Source organism: Sphaeramia orbicularis, chromosome 15 (assembly GCF_902148855.1).
Source record: "Sphaeramia orbicularis chromosome 15, fSphaOr1.1, whole genome shotgun sequence".
NCBI lineage: Eukaryota > Metazoa > Chordata > Actinopteri > Kurtiformes > Apogonidae > Sphaeramia > Sphaeramia orbicularis.
Window position 1 is genome coordinate 32,758,174 of NC_043971.1, and position 20,715 is coordinate 32,778,888.

A 20,715-nucleotide genomic window follows, 5' to 3' on the forward strand; every position below is an offset into this window, starting at 1 on the left:
ACTTTATTTATTGCACAATCAGCCCCTGTGGGCCGTCCTTCTCCTCCCAGTTCTTGACAGCTCCCACCCCTCAGAGAACGCTGTTTACAGAAAATAAGCATAAAACTAAAAAACTAACTACCACAGCAGCATCTACGCTTTTTTTTTTAAATATATATTTTCTGCACCCTGATTTTCAGCACATATTGACAAAAACAGTCGTTCAGCATACAGATTTTGAGCAGAAAATGTTGAAAGCTTGCCCCACACATAAAATATCTACTATTTGAAGAAACAAATACCTCTATGGACAACAAGAATTACACCCAGGGAAAAAAATGGGTTAACAGAACCTTCATATTTTCCAGAATAACGGATGATTAATGTAATGTAACAAATAATTTTGCATTAAATCTGCATCTATTTGAGAAAAATGTCAAGGTCAAAATCATCAGGATTGTTTCAACACTTCATGTAGTGACCTCAAGCCACAGTTTGCTGTATTTAACTTTGCTTTTTTTTTTTTTTTTTCTTTTTTGTGACATAAAGACATATTTAATCGAGTGGATTAACTGGGAAGCAATGGCAGGTAGATTTTAAAAGCCAAAAATTATTATTTTGGAAACACACTGATATATCTACATTTTATAAAAACATTAATATGGAACTAATAACCAAAAATTTGAATATCAGATTCTCTTTTATATCTTCTGTTTCACTTTTGAGTGTTCCACCTGTCTTTATGCACTTTGTTTTTTGTATTTTTCTGCTGCAAACACTGCATTTTCCTCACAGTGGGATCAACAAAGTCATGCCAATAAAATCACATCTCTTCCAGTAGAAATTGAAAGTTAAGATAAAGGCTCATCCTCTTAATTTTAATGATATATGCATGACATCTCTATGCACTTCTAGGACTCAATTAGTGACCAAGCTCTGAGTAAAGTAATAATGGGCTTTTCAACAACTGATTCCTAATTCTTATTGCCCTGTGTTTCCTTTTAACAACAGACCAGGGAAACATAAAAATTAGGCCCACTGGCTATCGCTGGTTCATTTACAGTTCTTTAGATTTCTGTTGATGAATGTGCATTGTCCTTGTTAAATAAAGTAACAAATGAAATGAAATATTGCTAAAACACCTAATTCTATATTTAACACACTTTGCATGTTAAGCATTAGAGCCAAGTCATGAATATTTCATTGAAATGCATAAGGCCTACAATGGGGACTGGAAAAATGTGAGCGCAGCAAAACAGTAGTAAACTTCAATGCATTCAATTTACTAGGATACAGATACTAAAACACACGGCATATTCTCACAGGAAATTGTCTGTAGTTTCCGAATTTCTCCACTAGATGTCACCCACTGACCATGCAATACAAACAAGACAACTGTAAGGAGCCTTACCTTTAAACAAGTTAAAAAGGTCACATTTTACACTTAAAACACAACACACAGTATCCAAGGGGAATGCCACACTTTGGATACTGAGGATTACTTGTGTTGCCAATATCTCCACAAGATTTATTAATTTTTTTTTTTTTTTTAAGTTTGTGAATTTTATATATGGAAAATACCAAAACTGTACCTACCAGTAAATAGAATCTCTGTGACTTTTCTTGGAGGTTTTATCTAATTTGGCAGTATTTACATTCATATCCATACCTCCTGCTGTGTAGTCTGGATGTTTTTACCCTCACAGCACCAAATTAGTTTTAACCCACCCAGTAAGCAGTTAATCCTTACTTGTAATGTGAATCAATCCAGTTACCTGCTTAAAAGTGACAGATTAAGTGCCAGTTAAAAATATGATGCTCAGGATGGATGGAGCCAGGATGTGGCATGTGTGCATGACGTCATTTCTCCATGTACTGTGCGCCATTTTGGAAGAAAAAAATCACGGATAATTTCCGTGGTCTTGACAGATCTGGACCCGAGTCTTCACACTGATTTTGGATGCTATCTATTTCCCAAAGCAAGCCGCATTGGTTGATTAGGTATTGGAAGCTGTGTACAGCAAGAGCTGCTAAATGAAGCAATGGCGGGTAAGCTACTTTTGAAGGAAGGAAAAGGATCCACCTCACTTGGTGTGTGTGATGGCCTGAATCTGCAAGTTAGCTAGCCTGCGTTAGCGCTGGCAAGCTAACTTGCTAGTTGTCAAACTGTGTCACTGTCGGGTCATTTTATGCTCAGGCTAAACGCCCTCTAGAAACAAACTAACACTGTCTTCTTTCTACAGGAGTTGCAGGCGGAAATGATTTTCAGTGGTGTTTCTCTCAAGTGAAAGGAGCGATAGATGAAGATGTTGCGGAAGGTATGTAGCTAACGTTAGCTTGTTGGCTAGGCTAAAAACGGTGGGTAGCTAGTTAGCTGGTCTGATGATGATGCTCTATGGGTTTCTCATAAGATGCGCGTTAGCTAGATGTGCGCAGAGATTCTGTTATGGGAAAGCAGTCGTGCGTGGTGAAAGTCTGTTTGAGGATTATTAACGTAAACGCCCAGCCCTCTCTAAATTACAGTCTGTCGCTAGCTAGCTTTATGCTAGGTTGTGGCTAAGCTATTAAAGGGGAGCGACCGTGTCCATGACGTCAATGTGCTGCGTCCATAAATTGTCCAGTGACATCATGCTTGTTTTCATTCATTCATATATACATTGATATGTATGCTTAGTCTGTTTGTGTGTCAGCACACGTATTACATTCTCTTAAAACATGTGATTAGCTTCAGCTTTAGCCTTTAACCTAAGACAGTGTTATATGTCAAGCCTCAGTTGTATGCACTGATTCACTCTGGTTTGTGTGCACTTTCAGCTGACATAATCTCAACAGTTGAGTTCAACTATTCTGGAGAATTGCTTGCAACTGGAGATAAAGGTGGCAGAGTAGTGATATTTCAACATGAACAAGAGGTAAGATGTGTACTGAATGATGGCTGTTTATATTTGTTACTGAAGTAATAATATATCTGCTGTCTATGTTCAGTGTTGGTTTCTTACCGGATATGTCTTGCAGCTCATGTATTACAATTTTTTTTTTTTTTTTTCAGTCTAAGAATCGTCCACACCTACGTGGGGAGTACAATGTCTATAGCACTTTTCAGAGTCACGAGCCAGAATTTGACTATTTGAAAAGTTTAGAAATTGAGGAAAAAATTAATAAAATACGATGGCTACCACAACAAAATGCTGCTCACTTTCTACTTTCAACAAATGGTAAGACATTTGTACAAACAACATAACTCGATTCCATGTACCATGTTCTTGTTTTTAGCCTGCAAGTTACACCTTTCTTTTCCACTTTGTCTGTTTTTGTTCAGATAAAACTATCAAATTGTGGAAAATAAGTGAAAGAGATAAAAGAGCAGAAGGTTACAACCTGAAAGATGAAGATGGACGTCTCAGAGACCCTTTTAGAATCACGTCTTTACGGGTATGCTTAGTGTTACACTTCAGACATCTGATTATTTTTATTTATTTATTTATTTAATATTTCAGAGTTTTCAGACTTATTCAAAACCACATGCGTGTTGTGTCTCTCAGGTACCAGTACTGATGCCAATGGATCTCATGGTAGAAGCAAGCCCACGGAGGATCTTTGCAAATGCGCACACCTATCACATTAATTCCATTTCTGTAAATAGTGATCATGAAACGTACCTCTCCGCAGATGACCTAAGAATAAATCTATGGCACTTGGAAATCACAGACAGAAGTTTTAGTATCCTTTTTCTGCAGAAGAGCAGACATGATATGTATATCTATCGTGATGTATATTTATGATTTGTAGAGCTACCACCAGAGTCATGTCTTACCTATAACTAAATCTAAAACTGTTGGTTCCTTAACCGTGTGTTCCCCAGATATTGTAGACATCAAGCCTGCCAACATGGAGGAACTGACAGAAGTAATCACAGCTGCCGAGTGCCATCCACACCAATGCAATGTATTTGTGTACAGCAGTAGCAAAGGCACCATCCGCTTGTGTGACATGCGAGCGGCAGCACTCTGTGATAGGCACTCGAAATGTAAGTACCTCCAGCATAGTGATGCAGCTGAGTTCAACTATCTGTCATGTCAGTGTGTCAGTAGATAACTAATAGAAAGGAACTAGATTCAAAGATTGTTGTTATCTGACAGAATATGGATTTTATTCTTTTATGAAATTCTAGTAATGTATTTGCTTATTTACATATCTACAAGTTTGTTCAATTGAATCACAAAGGGTCCGTTAAAACGATTATAAAGAATGATTTATGATAAATCTGTTTTAATCTAAGAGTATAGCACTTGTCATTTTCAACAACTGATTTTGTGACTTTTATTCACAAGTCTTTGAGGAGCCTGAGGATCCAAGCAGCCGGTCCTTTTTTTCTGAGATCATCTCCTCAATCTCGGACGTGAAGTTCAGTCACAGCGGACGCTACATGATGACACGTGACTACCTCTCCGTCAAAGTTTGGGACCTCAACATGGAGAACAGGCCAGTGGAGACGTATCAGGTGCATGAACATGTCTCATAACTACTGGCATAACATTTTACTGACATTAACTTTGTAAATCCAGCTACACCTAAATGTGTGCTTTCATGTCCTGACATGCTCTACTGATGTCAACAGTTGAATAGTAGCTGGTGCCATTAAGCTTGTACTCTATGATTTCTTGTTATACTTTATATATTGACACAGTCATGGTGTCAGTGGGTTCTTCTAAATATATTTGTGTGGGCAAATGTTTTCCAGGTCCATGAATACCTTCGCAGTAAACTCTGCTCGTTGTATGAAAATGATTGCATCTTTGACAAGTTTGAGTGCTGCTGGAACGGTAGTGACAGGTATGCACCTTTTTTTTTTTTTTGCCTTATTTATATGTAAAAATGTATGTTTGTACAGAACAAGTAATATAAGTAGTAGATGCTCTTCTATATTTCATGTTTCACTCTTGAATGTTTCTGCGCTTTGTTTTGTGCATTTTGTTACTGTAAACATTCTACTTTCCCAGTGATGGGATCAATGAAGTCCTATCTTTTTCTGCGCTGGATGTAAACTTTTTTATTTTTTTTTTAGCAAACTTGACTTGGATTATGATGTGCTCATTGGAGTTTATTGAAGTCTGTATTGGACATGAACCAACACCTTCTCCTTTTCTTTCTCCAAAGTGCCATAATGACAGGCTCATACAACAACTTCTTCCGAATGTTTGACCGCAACACCAGGAGGGACATCACACTGGAGGCATCCCGGGAGAGCAGCAAACCACGAGCTACCCTCAAACCACGAAAAGTATCCACTGGGGGAAAGAGGAAGAAGGATGAGATCAGCGTGGACAGCCTGGACTTCAACAAGAAGATCCTCCATACTGCGTGGCACCCCAAAGATAACGTGATAGCTGTGGCAGCCACCAACAACTTGTACATTTTCCAGGACAAAATCAACTAGAAGATTCGGGGCTCCAGAGGATAGGGCTTTTACCGTACCTGTGTAGTTAAGCCTACTACTTGTCTATCTGTATAAGAAGAAACAGCCTCGTTGTCCTCCTGGTGAAGAATTCGAAAGCACGTGTCTACTTTTTTTGCCACAGGAGGTTGATCCATAGGCCTGTTTTATTTTGAGTCTGAGCTTAGGTTGTTTTTGCCTTTGGCATCAGGGCAATCAACATGCCCCCCTGACCCAGAAAGCCCAATTCGGGTCTAATTGATGGAATGGCACTCCCTAGAGGTCAAACTCTTGAACGTTGGTGTTTGTGTTGACATTTTAAGCCTTCATTTCATGATTTAACGACAGAACTCTTGGAAGCCCTAATAATGACGTCTTGTCAAAGTTGTAACACCATTTCAAAGATTTTGGGCCCACTGAAGCACGGATTAATGGCCAATAAGCCTAACTGTCACATTCCCCCCTTGGCCGTGTATTCAGGCCAACCTACCGGTGGAAGAGGCCATGAATTTGGAAAGTGGACTTTTTTTTTTCCTCCCTCCTCTTACTTTACCCCAGTCAATACGGTGACATAATTTCACTGACTGTATCTACTCAAGTACACCTTGTCATCCACATAATAAAAGAAACTAAAACTACAGATGTGTTTTTAAATTTAGAAGTATGTATTAAAACATGTTTATTGCTTTGCATGTTTTTATGTTGTAGAGAGGTGGAAAATGTCCAGTCACACCACTGTCTTTTGAGCAGATCTCAAAAACTTTACGGAAATCATATTTTGGGGCTACCAGTTTCAGAGCCACTGCTGGAGACAACCAATAACGTGTTTGTGTCAAGACATTAATTTCTAGTTTTTGACCATGTTTTAGGATGCAGGCTGAAAACTACATGGCACAAGTTGGCGCCCAGGACAAAGGGAATCTGCAGCCTTAATACCTACTTCTATCAGTGACGGCTACAAGTTATGTCCCCAAACGTTTTACAAACCTCATGTGCATTATTTGTAAATCCTATTTTATAGAGTTATGTCCTCATATACTGCTGCTATATGTGGCTGTCTATGAAAACACAAAGGAGGAAAATTGCACACCACACCGTTTGTGACAGTGCCTCCAGATCATGTTAATAAGTAGGAAATTCAGACAGGCCTCATACATGTGCCCTTATTCATTTATTAGGGATTTCACCCAAATTTGAACCACATATTGCAAATGTGGATCTTATCTCTGTAGTTGTGAATGCAGAAATGAAGGTGGACTACACAAAGCATATACTGATGACATTAAAACAAACACATAATAATGCATTGTCTTTGTCCATTGATTCCTAACATGGTGGCAATGTATTCACTTGTTTATTATTTTGACCAAAGTTCAATAAAATTTTAATTGTGTTCATCTGTATGTTGTCCGTTTCTTTGGTGGGGAGTCTTAAAGCAACTACAGTTGTAACACGTTTTATACTCTTTATTTCATTTACAAAGAAGTGGACCATGCTTGTGCTTAATCAACTAACGTAGTGATTCTCCTCACATTTTACATTTGCACAAATTGAGCAATCAGTAATAAATGCCATTACTTAAAACACTATGCTAATGATCCCTTTGACAACAAGAAAAAGTAAAAACAAAAATGTTTCCTCAATTGCTGATCTTACAAAATATAATCAACGATGTGATTTAAAATCAAGTAATTTCTCATCTCTTAAAAAGGCTTTGACGCATCAGTTCTGTGCAGATATGAGAAGCAGGAAGCAGCACAACAGTCATAACCAGGCCAGGGAGGGGACTACAGCAAGAACAGAGGATTGGTCAGTGCTGTCATCAGGTATTGACACTGGGACAGCAATGACTGACAATAACTCTTGAAACCGCTATGGGTGAGGTGGCACACTTGATTAAAATGTACTGTGTAACATGTCCACGTCTCCCGTGATCTTCAGAATGTCCCATTTTTAAGGCATGCTAAGCTGGTCACAGGAATGTGACAAGGTGTTTCAATACACCACCATCCTACTCAGTAGGTGTTGTGGGAAGTTAGGCGCCTCCCGATATATATCCTAGAAAGAGAAATACAAGCATTAAATGTGATGAAGATGAGAAAAAGATACAGTTTTCTAAGAAAAAATACATTATGAAGCTCAATGTCGATGCATCTGCAAAACCTTATTAAGATAAATTACAAATAGTATCTCTACCATTAGGTGTCTTCCCTAAAAACAAATCATGATGTCAGCCAACTGCTGTTTTAAAACACAAATTTTCCTGTGTTAAATATAGCATCCATTCTTATCTGGTGTTTTAGTATCCCTAAAGTGGACACAGTTGGAAATGCCACTGTATCTGTTTTAGTTTCAAAATTTATGATAAAAGTATTACTGTCTTGTCTTTGCTAGCAGCTGTTGCATAGTTAAATTAAACATTTTATTGTGCTACTACTAATTATATTCAGAAAGAAGCAAGCTGCTAATTTGACCAATTTAAGACTGATTTCTTTACTCAGTAAATACTGTTGCCTTGTGCTCTACATTTCAGTTAAACGAAATTGCCACCAGGTATAATAAACGATACAGATACAATATGCAAAATGTCTGTTAAATTTAATTACATACATATGTGATAATATCTAAATGGATCTTCATGAATACCTCTGTCATATTGCTCTAATGTGGAGAAAATGTAGATTAGAACTTTGGGTTTTTATTTTCTGAAATCATGCTGCAAAATTTAGAGTTTAATGATGTTGCTTACCCTAGTCCAACAGCAAGTATGTGGGAAATGATTAACGAGGGAAGAAAAAGCTTCAGAAAGTCAGCTGAGAGAATGCCTCCCTTCTTCATGACGCTGGTATTTCTGATGCTGAGAGAGGTCGCCCGCTTAGGGTACTTCAGCAGGAACTCCCTATGGAGAAGCACATTAATTTTTCATTGGTGTGAATATATTAAAATAAATGGGGGCCTGTCTAATGTCATACTACTACATCTGCTTACACAGATAGCATCTTGAATTACAAATTTCTGCCCTAAATAAAAATGTTAAGATAATATGTGGTTAAGAGATTAATAAATGAAGATTTAATACCGTCTCTGCCTCAAAATTATATTCATGGGGACCAATAAATTAATGTGTAATGTGATAGTATCTTTATATATTAATGCTTAGTAATTATCTTTATTACTGTCAATAGTACATGTAAATTAAGCCTAATTAAAAACCAGATAAAACCAAACAGTGGTGTCTACATACTTGGGTGGATTGTTCTCAGGTCGACTCGACCAGTCCCAAATCCAGTCAGCATTTTTCTTCATCAGGTTCTCGACTTCCCGTCTTCTTTCTTGGAAGTCTTCATCTGACTAAAAGTAGCAGATGAAGACACACATCAGAACTCACACTGTGTCAAAAAGGCCTCAAACATTACACCAGTCTACAGTTTTGTTTTCAGTTTTACAGATGCCTCAGAGATTAAATGTGCTAGATCTTAATCTGAATTTTTTCAGAACTGGAAAACACATGACAAAGGTGCGGGTTATCCATTTTCAATATATATGATTAAGTGCTATTACGCATATATATCGGTTTATGTACATTTATATGAGAGATGTACAAATGTTTCACTAGAAAGAACCTGTGAAGTGAATGCATTGTAATGTGCAGACAATGTTTTGTAGTAGATCTGGTAGCTCTGACACAAACATTCCTTAATTCCCAGAATTTCAAATTTTGACCCACGACTGTACTGTATTTTGAAAACTATACCCAACTAGCACTTTTGACTTGTGACCCCAATTTGGTAAAAGTTACACTTTTAGCCTGCTTTTAGTCTGGAAGAGACCAGTGTAAATAACAACTTGTACTACTACATCCTTGCTACACTGCAAATTTACCCACTGAGGGACTAATAAGGGATTATATTTTATTTGTTAGTGACACAAACTTGGTTAAGATTCACTACTTTTATTCTGGAGGTATTTTACCAGTGTTATGTAACAATCATATAATTCGATACAGGTATTTCCAGCCTCTACCTGTGAGCTGTTCCCTTCTGAGCCTCTCCAGAGAAGAAGAGGAGTCAGAGATCTAAGTGGACTGTTGAAGAACACAAAGAAAAACATTAATTATGCATCGCAACACAGTGCATATACTGGCAGTAGGCGTTGCACAATCATCAGAAACCCTGGTTCCCTTCGCCCTACAAACCTGTTACACTGGGAGCTTCCTCTGGAGCTGTTCCTCCCTGACTCATGCTGTGCTTCTAGCAGCATTTTCTCCACGTCACCTTCCTGGCTGTAAGTGGGGATTTGCTCCTGGCTTCCGTGATGACTAGTAGCTTGAGACCCAGTGCCGCTGAAGTGCAGCTCAACCCAGGAACCTTAAATGACAATGCGCATTGTTATTGACGCATTTACTGGCTGCGACGCAGGGTGAATGTAGAATAAACAGATACACTGTCCTTGGCTCACGGGCATTTTGCAACCATGTTCAAACAATCAGCACTAACTAAGTAGGGCATTAGATTTTAACTAAACAATAGGCTTCAGTGGGCTATCAGTGGCTATGTCAATCGTTATTCTAGCTGTTGAAACATCGCCCCACGTTGTTTACACTGCTAGCTGCATCGTTACTGTATAATCAGGCCGTTGTGTTTTCCTAAATGCTAACGCTAGCACGAGCTTCTCGAATATACACTTTTCCGTCGTAAATACGTACCTTGCAAACTCTCATCAGATGGAACGTCCTTCTGAAGTGACATTGTAACGATACTGTGTCGCCAGTCGATTCTTTACGGACTTGTTAAAGGCCTTAAAAATAAGCTCAGTGGTGGCGAAATCTGTGTTAGCAGCTGCACCTCCGAGTGCGACAATAACAATGACGCAACGTAATGTTTATCTGAAATGTGATTGGCTGTGAAAACGAGGGCACGCGGGGAGGGATGCACACGTTGCAACATATCAGTAAAAATAGGTACAAATGTCTGCGATAGGCTTAAAAACAGTGGGATACACACCCAAGACAAAGCTGTGGATCATTACAGTCTATTACACCTTTAATTATTTTATTTAATAAAACAGTGTAACACACCTGTCTGCAGATGGCAGTAACAGCTCATGGACTTTATCTCTCAGTTGGAACCATATATTTTTTAAGATCAACAATTCATTTTCCAGATACATTTTGTAACAGGACACATCAGAAGCTAATAAATGAGGGCCCTTAAACATGTGATAAGACAATTTACATTATAATCTTTAATAAATTCAAATTTTCTAAATAGCTACAAATATCCCAGATTGTAAATATTTTTGGCAGTATACATTTGTCATTTGTGGCTTTATTTTGGCATTATGAAAGTCTTTTGGCTTTACTGTGGTATGATTAATGTTATCCATAATAGATATGGAGGCACCAGCAATAGAGGGTATGCACGTGACGTCACCGCTAGTGGAAGTCACTGCGGTTCCGTCCACTGAGTGGCAGAAAGAGGGAGATGAGTAGCGGCTTTGGCTTGAATAATGTGAAAACTTTAGAACAATCTAAAAAAAATGGGGAAGAGCTGTTGTGCCACTGATTGCACAAATAGGTTTAAAAAGCACTCGGAACTATGGTTTTAGCGGCTACCTAAAGCCAAAGACAGAAGAAGCAGATGGATCACTGCAATTCATAGAAATAACTGGAATCCAGACAACAAAACCTGGATTTGTGTCAGGAAACGTTAATTTATGCTGTATTCTTGTGTAAAATCATACCTTAAATTACATATCATTTTGGCTAACGTTACTTCTTAGTAAAGCTCTTAATGTTAGCATCTGTCATTTAGTTCTATATTTCCTAACTGAAATGTTTTTGTCTTCAGTTGTGTGATTATGAACCTTGTGCTCTACATAATTTGTAAACTAGCTTAAACTGAGGCTAACCTAGTTTTCCAAATAAGGGGGTACTCTAGCACAAAGCTGTTGTAGCTGTGTTGTATCAAGTATTTGATGTTAACTCTACTTAAATCTCCACAGTACCAGTAGATCATACACTCACTTGGGTCAATACTAAGGGTTCAACTCCAGTAAATCAGTAGTGAACTGTGAGCACTACTGCTGGGCCTTTACCTTGGCAATCACCTCCAAGAAAATACGTCTGCACTGACATAAAACCTCAAAAACAATAGTATGTTGAATTGAAAGCACTCACCAGCTGTAATCCTCTAATTAACGATGACCAGGATGTCAACAACTCTTTGGCTTTTGTATGCTTTCAGCCTTTGCATTGTGGATTTTCCCAGCGTTGAAATCAGGTTCATATAAATGTCAGGATACGTGATTTCCGGCCACATATCAATGTTCGTAGACCACTTGTTGTTTGGTAGCTTGTATGGATCCATGTCCAGTCCAATTGTCTTTAATTTCATGTTATATTCCACATTTTTCCAGGTCTCGCTGTAGTTACTGCTATGCTCCGTCATGTTGAGCCGGTTTGTTTTTGCCACTCAGTCTGACTTAGAGGGGCGTGGCCTAGGGGGGAAGTGACGTATCTGCATTCCCTCTATATATGGCTGAGTTATGGCATATGTGTGGTTAACCAAAAGACTGGGCAAAGAGCGGGATCAAGTATAGGGATGGTATGGCATGTTTATGGCAAGCCAGAAGATTGACCAAAGAGCGGTAACATCTTATTCCATATATGGATGCGTTTTGGTTGTGTTTTGGCATATTTCTGTAAAGCCAAAACACTGCGCAAAGAGCAGGAATTTCTACCCAGAAGAAAACCCCACTTCATTTTAAAAGCATGATCAACACTGAGGTTTGTACATATTAAAATATAATAAATGTATACTTAGTAAAGGTTAATTGTAAAATCAGATTTTCTGTCATTGTCTCTTTAAAACATCTGATAAGGTTGATGTTTTCCTCGAGGTTACTGTTGTTAAACTATAGCTGTAGGCTAACTGTGTGGTGGCTAACAAACAAGCTAACTGGTGGCAAACTTCTCAGATAGCAGATATTTTGGCAGTATTATGGCACACATTTGGCTTTCTTTTGGCATTATGAAAACCTTTTGGCTTAACTATGATGTGATTAAGGTTACCCATAATATATATGGAAGCACCAGCAATATATGGCTGGCATATGTGTGGTTAACCAAAAGACTGGGCAAAGAGCGGGATCAAGTATAGGGATGGTATGGCATGTTTATGGCAAGCCAGAAGATTGACCAAAGAGCGGTAACATCTTATTCCATATATGGATGCGTTTTGGTTGTGTTTTGGCATATTTCTGTAAAGCCAAAACACTGCGCAAAGAGCAGGAATTTCTACCCAGAAGAAAACCCCACTTCATTTTAAAAGCATGATCAACACAAATTTTGGGTGAATTTTGGCCACCATTTGGCCTCCTTCTGGCCTCTCTTTGGGTCAGTTTTGGCTACTTTTTGGCTGGATTATGGGGATTTGGGGCTTTTCTGGGACAATTATGGCTATATTTTGGAAGTCCACAGTTAATTTTGGGTGAATTTTGGTTTCCTTCTGGTTTGATTTTGGCTTGCCTGTTTTGGGCCATTTAGGGCCCGTACATCCACCCACAACTTTGCCAAAATGGCATGCCAGTTTTGGGCCAGATGTAAGCCATAATGATTTTGCTATCGGGGCAACAATTCATTTACAAGATACATTTTGTAACAGGACACATCAGAAGCTTAGAAATGAGGGCCCTTAAACATGTGATAAGACAATTTACATAATAATCTTTAATAAATTCAAATGCTCTAAATAACCACAGATAGATTTTAACCCTTTCATGCATAGTGGTTTCTGCAGTGGACAGCTATTCTACAGCTGTTCTCTTGTATATTGATGGGTTTTGTTGCTTTAGTTCCATATGAGCCAACACAGTGGAAGCTTATACACCATCCCATACACTGACATTCAGACCATTACTGTAACTTTCCTGTTCTTGATCTGCATTAACATATTTGAGTGTAAATCAGTAGTTAATTGTTATTAGACTATAATTAACAGGTTTTTTCATATTATCTGAGTGAGAAATAAGTATGTGAAAATGTGAGAAAACATCAGATTAGCAGGATTAAAAATGTCTTTTATTTCCTAGTTTTCACACAGTATGTCGGTAAATACATGCTTCTTTGCTTCAAATATTAAATGCATGGTGTGCAGCTGAGTGAACATTTTTGTAACTCCATGAGAAATAGGTTCATAAAAAAAATTCAATCATGTTGTTTTTGCCTCGCCTAAAGACGAATGAAAACACTCAGGGAAAAAATCTTGATTAAAGTTCTAACAATTCATGCATGAAAGGGTTAAAATATTTGCTTATCTACTTAGAGGTGATTCATTTCTTTTTCCTGAGTCCTATTGTAGTCAGCATATTCCAATATTCTCAGATAATCTAATAGTCAGACATGGCTTTATCCGCATAAAAAAGACATTATATGATTTGTAAATGAGCCATGCAGGGTTTAGGGTCAGGCATATTTTTAAAGGAGCTTTGTTTACTTATGTTTACATATTTTCTTTTGGTTCATTAGGTCATATGGGGTTACACTAAGCATAAAGCAGCAACAATTTTTGCTTAAAACGCTTTTCAAATATATTAAAAGAAGGAGGGGTTTTTTTATAGAGTTTTCAATCAGACTAATTTCTCATATTAGTCTGAGGATATACAGTGATCAGCCATAACATTATGACCGCTGACATGCAAAGTAATAATAATTATCTGATTAAAACAGGACCTGTCAGTGGGTGGGATATATTAGGCAGCAACGAAACATTTAACCCACAAAGTTGATGTGTTAGAAACAGTAAAATTGTAAAAGTAGAGATCTGAGCAAGTTTGACAAGGAAAGGAGAGGAAAGATTTTAATGGCCTAATCACTGGGTCAGAGCATCTCCAGATCTTGTTCATTCTCAATGTAAAGTGGTTAGTACCTACCAAAACTGGTTTGATGAACAGTCAGATCTCACCTGCTCAGAATCAGAATTGTGTTTATTGCCATATAAGTCAGCAGGGTTCACATTGCTAGGAATTTGCTTCAGTGGTTTGCTGCATACATAGAACATGGATTAAGTAAGAAGCATGCAGTAAAAATGAAATAAATAAAGTAAGAGACTAAACAAGTTAGATAAAGCTCAAAAGCAGAACATTATCACTACCTGTCTAATATTGTGTAGGTCCCATAAAAATTGATCTGACCTAGGCCTAGACCAGGGGCGTCAAAGTCATTTTAGTTTAGTTATGATGAAATAATAATGTAGTAATTTATAAATAATGACAACTCCCTTCAGTGCAAACAACTTAAAATACATTATGAAAATGTTTATGCTTACAAACTATCCATTCACAAAAAAAAAAAAAGGGAATAACCTGAACAATCATGAAGAACCTGACATTTGTAAAGAAAATTAGAATAGAATAGAATAAAATAGAATAGACTAGAATTTATTTTGCCATGTGCACAGATACATCGCAGTATAGGCCCATTGGAATTCTTGTGCGTTTCCCTGAGTCACAGAGTTAAAAAAGACATAAACAAAAACAATACATAAGCACAGCTAAAACATATAAAAACAGTTATTGCACAGACAGACACAAATACACACTGTAAAATAGAGAGCTGTATCAAAGAAATAATAAGAATAAAAGTACGGGGAGGTAGAACAAGTTATTGCACATTCGATTAAAGTGGCTGTTGTGTGTATTTAGGAGAAGCTTAAGCGCAATTTTAACATTATTGTGCCTCAGCTTATCATTTACACATGTGCATCACAACTTACAGATCGCAGTGGATCTACATGGGCACAAAACATTTAGTAACAGGCATCTGGGACTGAAAAATATAGTATTTAACTATGTGACAAAAACAAGTTGTCAAGACTCAGTTACGCACTTGACTGTTTATGTCTTCTTCCTCTGCTTTTTTCTTTTTTTACCCATCCTTGCTGCTATATTGGTGAATGGTGGAACACTGAGCACTTTTTTGTCTTGACACACGATCAAGTACCTGCCTGTCAGATTCAATGTGTGCTTTGTAATGGAATGCCAAATGCAATCATTTTTTTCTGCAAAACAAATCTACCCCCGGGTATAGATAAAGTAACCTTGAGCCTTCTATGTCATTTTTGCACTTTGCAAATTCATCTTGTGGACCAGACTGGACCCTTTGGCAGGCCAGTTTTGGCCCACGGACTGTATGTTTGACACTCCTGGCCTAGACTCCACCAGACCTCTGAAGGTGTGCCGTGGTATCTGGACCATAAGATAAGATAAGATAAGATAAGATAAGATAAGATAAGATAAGATAAGATAAGATAAGATAAGACGTATATACAACACAGTGAAAGGTGCCATTGTAATGAAATAATCAATGTTATTCAATATTATTACCACTTCACTCCATATGACTGGTCATGTCTATCAAGTTCCCGTTCAAATAATGTGTTTTATAGGAGACAAGATATTCAATTGGCATGCAAAGTAAGATAAGATAAAAAATAATAATAATAATAATAGCAGTGAAACTTTTACCAAAATTTGATCGCTAGTCAAAAGTGCTTATCATTTTTTTTCTGCAAAAATAAGAAAAGAAAAGAAAACCGTTATTTGTCCCAAAATGGGAAAATTGCAGAATTACAACAGCAGAGTACAAGAGCATCAGTGGAAAAGAGTTCCAGGATGAAAAATATTTAAGATAAGTAGAGCAAAAAAAATATAAGAAAAATAAACATAGAGTGCGTATCTACCCATCCCAAACTTGATGACAGAACCTAGAATAATAATGTCTTATGTACAGTGAGTGATTAACAGTAAATGACAATAGCCGCAGATCTCTGAAGTCCTGGAGGTAAAGAGGTGGACCTCCATGGATCAGATTTATTTGTCCAACACCTCCCACAGATGATCAATTGTCCCGACATTAGGATCTCCTTACTTAGTCCATTTTTGGTCGGTACTAACCACTGCAGACCAGGAACACCCAACAAGATCTGCACTTATGGAGATCACTGTTACAATATGGACCTGGTCAAAGTCACTCCTCCTTTCCTTGCTCATTTTGCTGCTTCCAACACATGAACTTTGAGGACTAAATGTTTACTTGTTGTCTAATATATACAACACAGTGAAAGGTACCATTGTAAGGAATTAATCAATATTATTACCACTTCACTTCATATGACTCTGGTCATGTCTATCAAATTCCCTTTCAAATAATGTGTTTTATAGGAGACAAGATATTCAATTTGCGTGCAAAGTTAGATAAGATTAAAAAAAATATACAGGGTGGGGAAGCAAAATTTACAATGAACATTTAGTTGTTTTTTCTCAGCAGGCACTACGTCAATTGTTTTGAAACCAAACATATATTGATGTCATAATCATACCTAACACTATTATCCATACCTTTTCAGAAACTTTTGCCCATATGAGTAATTAGGAAAGCAAACGTCAAAGAGTGTGTGATTTGCTGAATGCACTCGTCACACCAAAGGAGATTTCAAAAATAGTTGGAGTGTCCATAAAGACTGTTTATAATGTAAAGAAGAGAATGACTATGAGCAAAACTATTACGAGAAAGTCTGGAAGATACTATTAAAGAAGAATGGGAGAAGTTGTCACCCGAATATTTGAGGAACACTTGTGCAAGTTTCAGGAAGCGTGTGAAGGCAGTTATTGAGAAAGAAGGAGGACACATAGAATAAAAACATTTTCTATTATGTAAATTTTCTTGTGGCAAATAAATTCTCATGACTTTCAATAAACTAATTGGTCATACACTGTCTTTCAATCCCTGCCTCAAAATATTGTAAATTTTGCTTCCCCACCCATAATAGCAGTGAAACTTTATCAAATTTGGATCACTAGTCAAAAGTGCTAGTTGGCTATAATTTTCAAAATACAGTATTTGGACTTAATAAGAGAATGGGTTTTACTTCAAAGAAATGCTTGTCTCTGAGCTGCCAGTTCCACTACAAAACATTGTCTGCACATCAGAATAGATTGATTTTTCAGATTCCTTCTAGTAGACTTTTGAATGTATTATATAAATGTGTATATTTATCTGATGAGACTTTATATATATATATATATATCATGAAAACATTGGACAGCACTTTTATTATTTGTGTTCCAATCCATCATTTTAAAGTTTGTCAGATTTTGTATGTTTTGTCTCTGAAGCAGATAATTTCAATGTTTTTTTTTTTATAATGTTAAAAGTCAGTGTTAATAGTCAATAGTTGATGGTTCTTTTAGTTAGAGCTATCACTTATTAAACAGAACACTCTTTTAACTGCAAAATCATTCCCACTTTGACATGAAAATCTGCGAAATGTTGAAGAAATGTTTTAAGAAACACAAGATGGCATAATTAGATACAGCAGCGGTTAAAAGTGTTGTATTTTAAGTAAAAGTCTTAAGTGATCAACAGGAATTTATTACTTGAATGTTAAGAATTCATTAGAAAACTGCTCTTTCTGAATCTTCCCTCTGGCCACAAACAATTCTGAATAAATGAGTAATATTAGTTTATTGCTGTTTAATTCTCTATCATATTTTTTGGATGAAAATATCCTTTTTTTCCCTCCTCATTTAGCTATAAAACACTTGATATTGTAGATCTGTGTCAGATCCTCTTCTTTTTATTTTTTAGTTCATCTACCTTGTCACAAATCAACTGAGAAATCTCTAAATGAACACAATACAGAACGAACCATGAGGGCTTGTAATTACCAAAATATCTCACAGTATTTAAGTCAGTGCAGTCAGACATCAATAATATAAAAAACATGCCGTCTTGTATTAGTCATCATGTTTGTTTTATATTCTCAAACGATTTCTTTATTCCTATTATCAGGTCCCTTGATATTTTTTCAGCATTGTTTAATATAGTGTTGTGTATGATCAAATATGCCAGTGATTTTGAGTCAGTTCAATGCATATGGTGCTCAAAGACAATTGGATAAACATTTATGAAAACACAAGCGAAACAAGAGTTTATCCCAAGTAATATCTCAAATAATACAGGAGTACAAAATGTTACTGCTTCTTGTAGCTGTAAGATATTTTGATTTCCATGTATTTTCAGAGTGCCGTCAGAATTTATGACAGAGGCTGCGACAGTAATTTCGTTAAGTGTTATGAATGTTGTGTTCTGCTCCACATCCCTTCACTTATTACAAAAGTGTTCTCACCAGATGGCACATGTACCACAATGAATGCTTTGTATAATGTTATAATATCCCTGCACCAATCATTGAGGTATCTGCCTTTTTATGCATGCCACATGGCGTTCACCAAAAGCCTTATTTACAGTTCAACACAGATGATAATGAAAGATATCATACACAATTATCGAATAACCTGCCAAAACACTATACAGACTTTTTTTTTTTACACCATGTATGAGTTCACTCGAGAAGTAAAGCATTGAATTTACACTGATGATTGACTAAATGTTAAGGTTATAAAATTATTTACCATTTATTGTGTTTTTTCATGAGTGACTTAAATAATTTTTAGCCATTTTTTAGTTCTGTCTTATCTCAAATGTAACAATTTACTGCTTTATTTCTTTATTTACTGGTTCATTTACTGGTTACCATAAGACATTACCTTGGTTTGAGTTCAGGTGATGGGTATCAGTACAGAATGCCAAATAATCCAAAAATTAAACAAATTACAAAACACTGCCTGAAACCCCGAGGAAGGAAGTCCCCTCTTCCAGGCCATTAAATCAGTCCAGAAATTAATTAGTGTCTGGAAAACCATTGGTGATCACTGCACATCATCAACCATTATCAGAGATATCACCTGTCAGGCAGAGGAGTCACATCCTGTGGTGTGTCATCCACATAGACAAGCAAACCATGACTACAATAAAGTCTACCTTTGAAAAATAAAGAATATTATGAAGTAATTGGAAAAAAAAATCAGCGATCTAGTCATTATTCTTCAATATCAAACCATTATATATGATATTGTTTAGTCACGTGATGGACCAGACCACAGATGGAAGGATGGCTTAACCCCATTAACCCCTGAGACATTATTTCTGCCGTGAGAATGTGCTTTTGTTCCTTTTTTTTAACCTGCTCTATCTCCCAGTATTTTAATTGAATGTGCAATAACCTACTCCACATCCCAGTACTTTTAATTAAAATGTGCAATACTTGTTTTTACCTTCCAGTACTCTTATTATTATTATTCTTACTTTTTTTTCTGATCAGTACTCTATTTTACAAATGTGTATTTGTGTTTGTCTGTGCAATAACTGTTTTCATATGTTTTAGCTCTGTTTATGTTTTGTTTCTGTTTTTATTCATGTCTTTTTCTAACTCCGTGACTCAGGGAACCGCACAAGAATTCAATGTACCTGTACTGCAATGTATCTGTGCAAATAAAGTCGATTCTATTCTATTCTATTCTATTCTATTCTATTCTATTCTATTCTATTCTATTCTATTCTATTCTTCAGTGGTTTTGTTTTACTGTGTGTTTTAGGGTCAAAACAGAGTGGAATAACAGAAAAAGACAAAGAGAGGAATTGAAGTTTGACAGGTTTGTACTAAATGAGGCACTCAGAATGTACATTACCAAGAGATTTAGAATGTTGAACATGAACTGTGAACTGGAACACACTGAACAACAACAAGGATTTGAATTTGGGTCCAGTAGTTTTTGCTTTTGGCTCTTTTTTTTTTTTGTTTTTTTCTTTTTTTTTAATTAGTCCACCTGCTTTTTGACACCTGGTTGAACTCCATAAAGCAATTACATGGTCAAAACTCAGTAAAAACACACACAAAAAAATAAGTAAATAAATAAAGGGATATCATCACAACACTGGAAACAACAGTAAAAACAAACAAACAAACAAACAAAAAACACGGAAAACGATGTAAAAAAAAAAAAAAAAGCCCAAACTGTCTATTTTTATAGTGAGTCGGTCTCACTCACTGATCTGTTTTATCCCCCATTCCACAGGCGGCAGGGGGTAACCTGAGCATGCTTAGATGTCTATGGAACAAACAAGGTCTATTCTATCAGCACAACTGGAAATTTTAGCTATTGAGCAAATGGTTGAATTTTTGTGAATATGTAAAATAAATCATACATTCAGAACGATTACCACAGACATGTCAGGGGTTAAAGGGTTAATATGTAATGAAATAAAATTACAAAACTGGTATGTCATGAACCCTGTGCCTGGATATGTACAGGATATGCAGATTATCAGTGTTTTTTGCTAGGCTACATAAGGGTTTGTGGGGTGTTTCCTGTAGATCTAAGTAAGGAGCGTTCTCCAGCAT

General features: G+C 36.7%; 2 protein-coding genes across 2 annotated transcripts; one reads left to right on the forward strand and one right to left on the reverse strand.

The window, feature by feature from the left end:
- Positions 1-1,850: 1,850 nt before the first annotated feature.
- On the forward strand, positions 1,851-6,806 carry LOC115433788 (protein phosphatase 2, regulatory subunit B, delta). Its single transcript, XM_030155292.1, has 10 exons — positions 1,851-2,028; positions 2,223-2,297; positions 2,794-2,891; positions 3,029-3,194; positions 3,299-3,411; positions 3,522-3,699; positions 3,842-4,006; positions 4,311-4,480; positions 4,721-4,812; positions 5,137-6,806. The coding sequence occupies exons 1-10, from the start codon at positions 2,022-2,024 to the stop codon at positions 5,414-5,416; spliced, it is 1,344 nt and encodes a 447-aa protein (XP_030011152.1). The 5' UTR covers positions 1,851-2,021; the 3' UTR covers positions 5,417-6,806.
- A 58-nt stretch (positions 6,807-6,864) lies between these two features.
- Positions 6,865-10,284, reverse strand: bnip4 (BCL2 interacting protein 4). Its single transcript, XM_030155293.1, has 6 exons — positions 10,119-10,284; positions 9,609-9,780; positions 9,437-9,497; positions 8,658-8,764; positions 8,163-8,312; positions 6,865-7,471 (listed from the first exon to the last, which is right to left on the reverse strand). The coding sequence occupies exons 1-6, from the start codon at positions 10,159-10,161 to the stop codon at positions 7,429-7,431; spliced, it is 576 nt and encodes a 191-aa protein (XP_030011153.1). The 5' UTR covers positions 10,162-10,284; the 3' UTR covers positions 6,865-7,428.
- Positions 10,285-20,715: the final 10,431 nt, after the last annotated feature.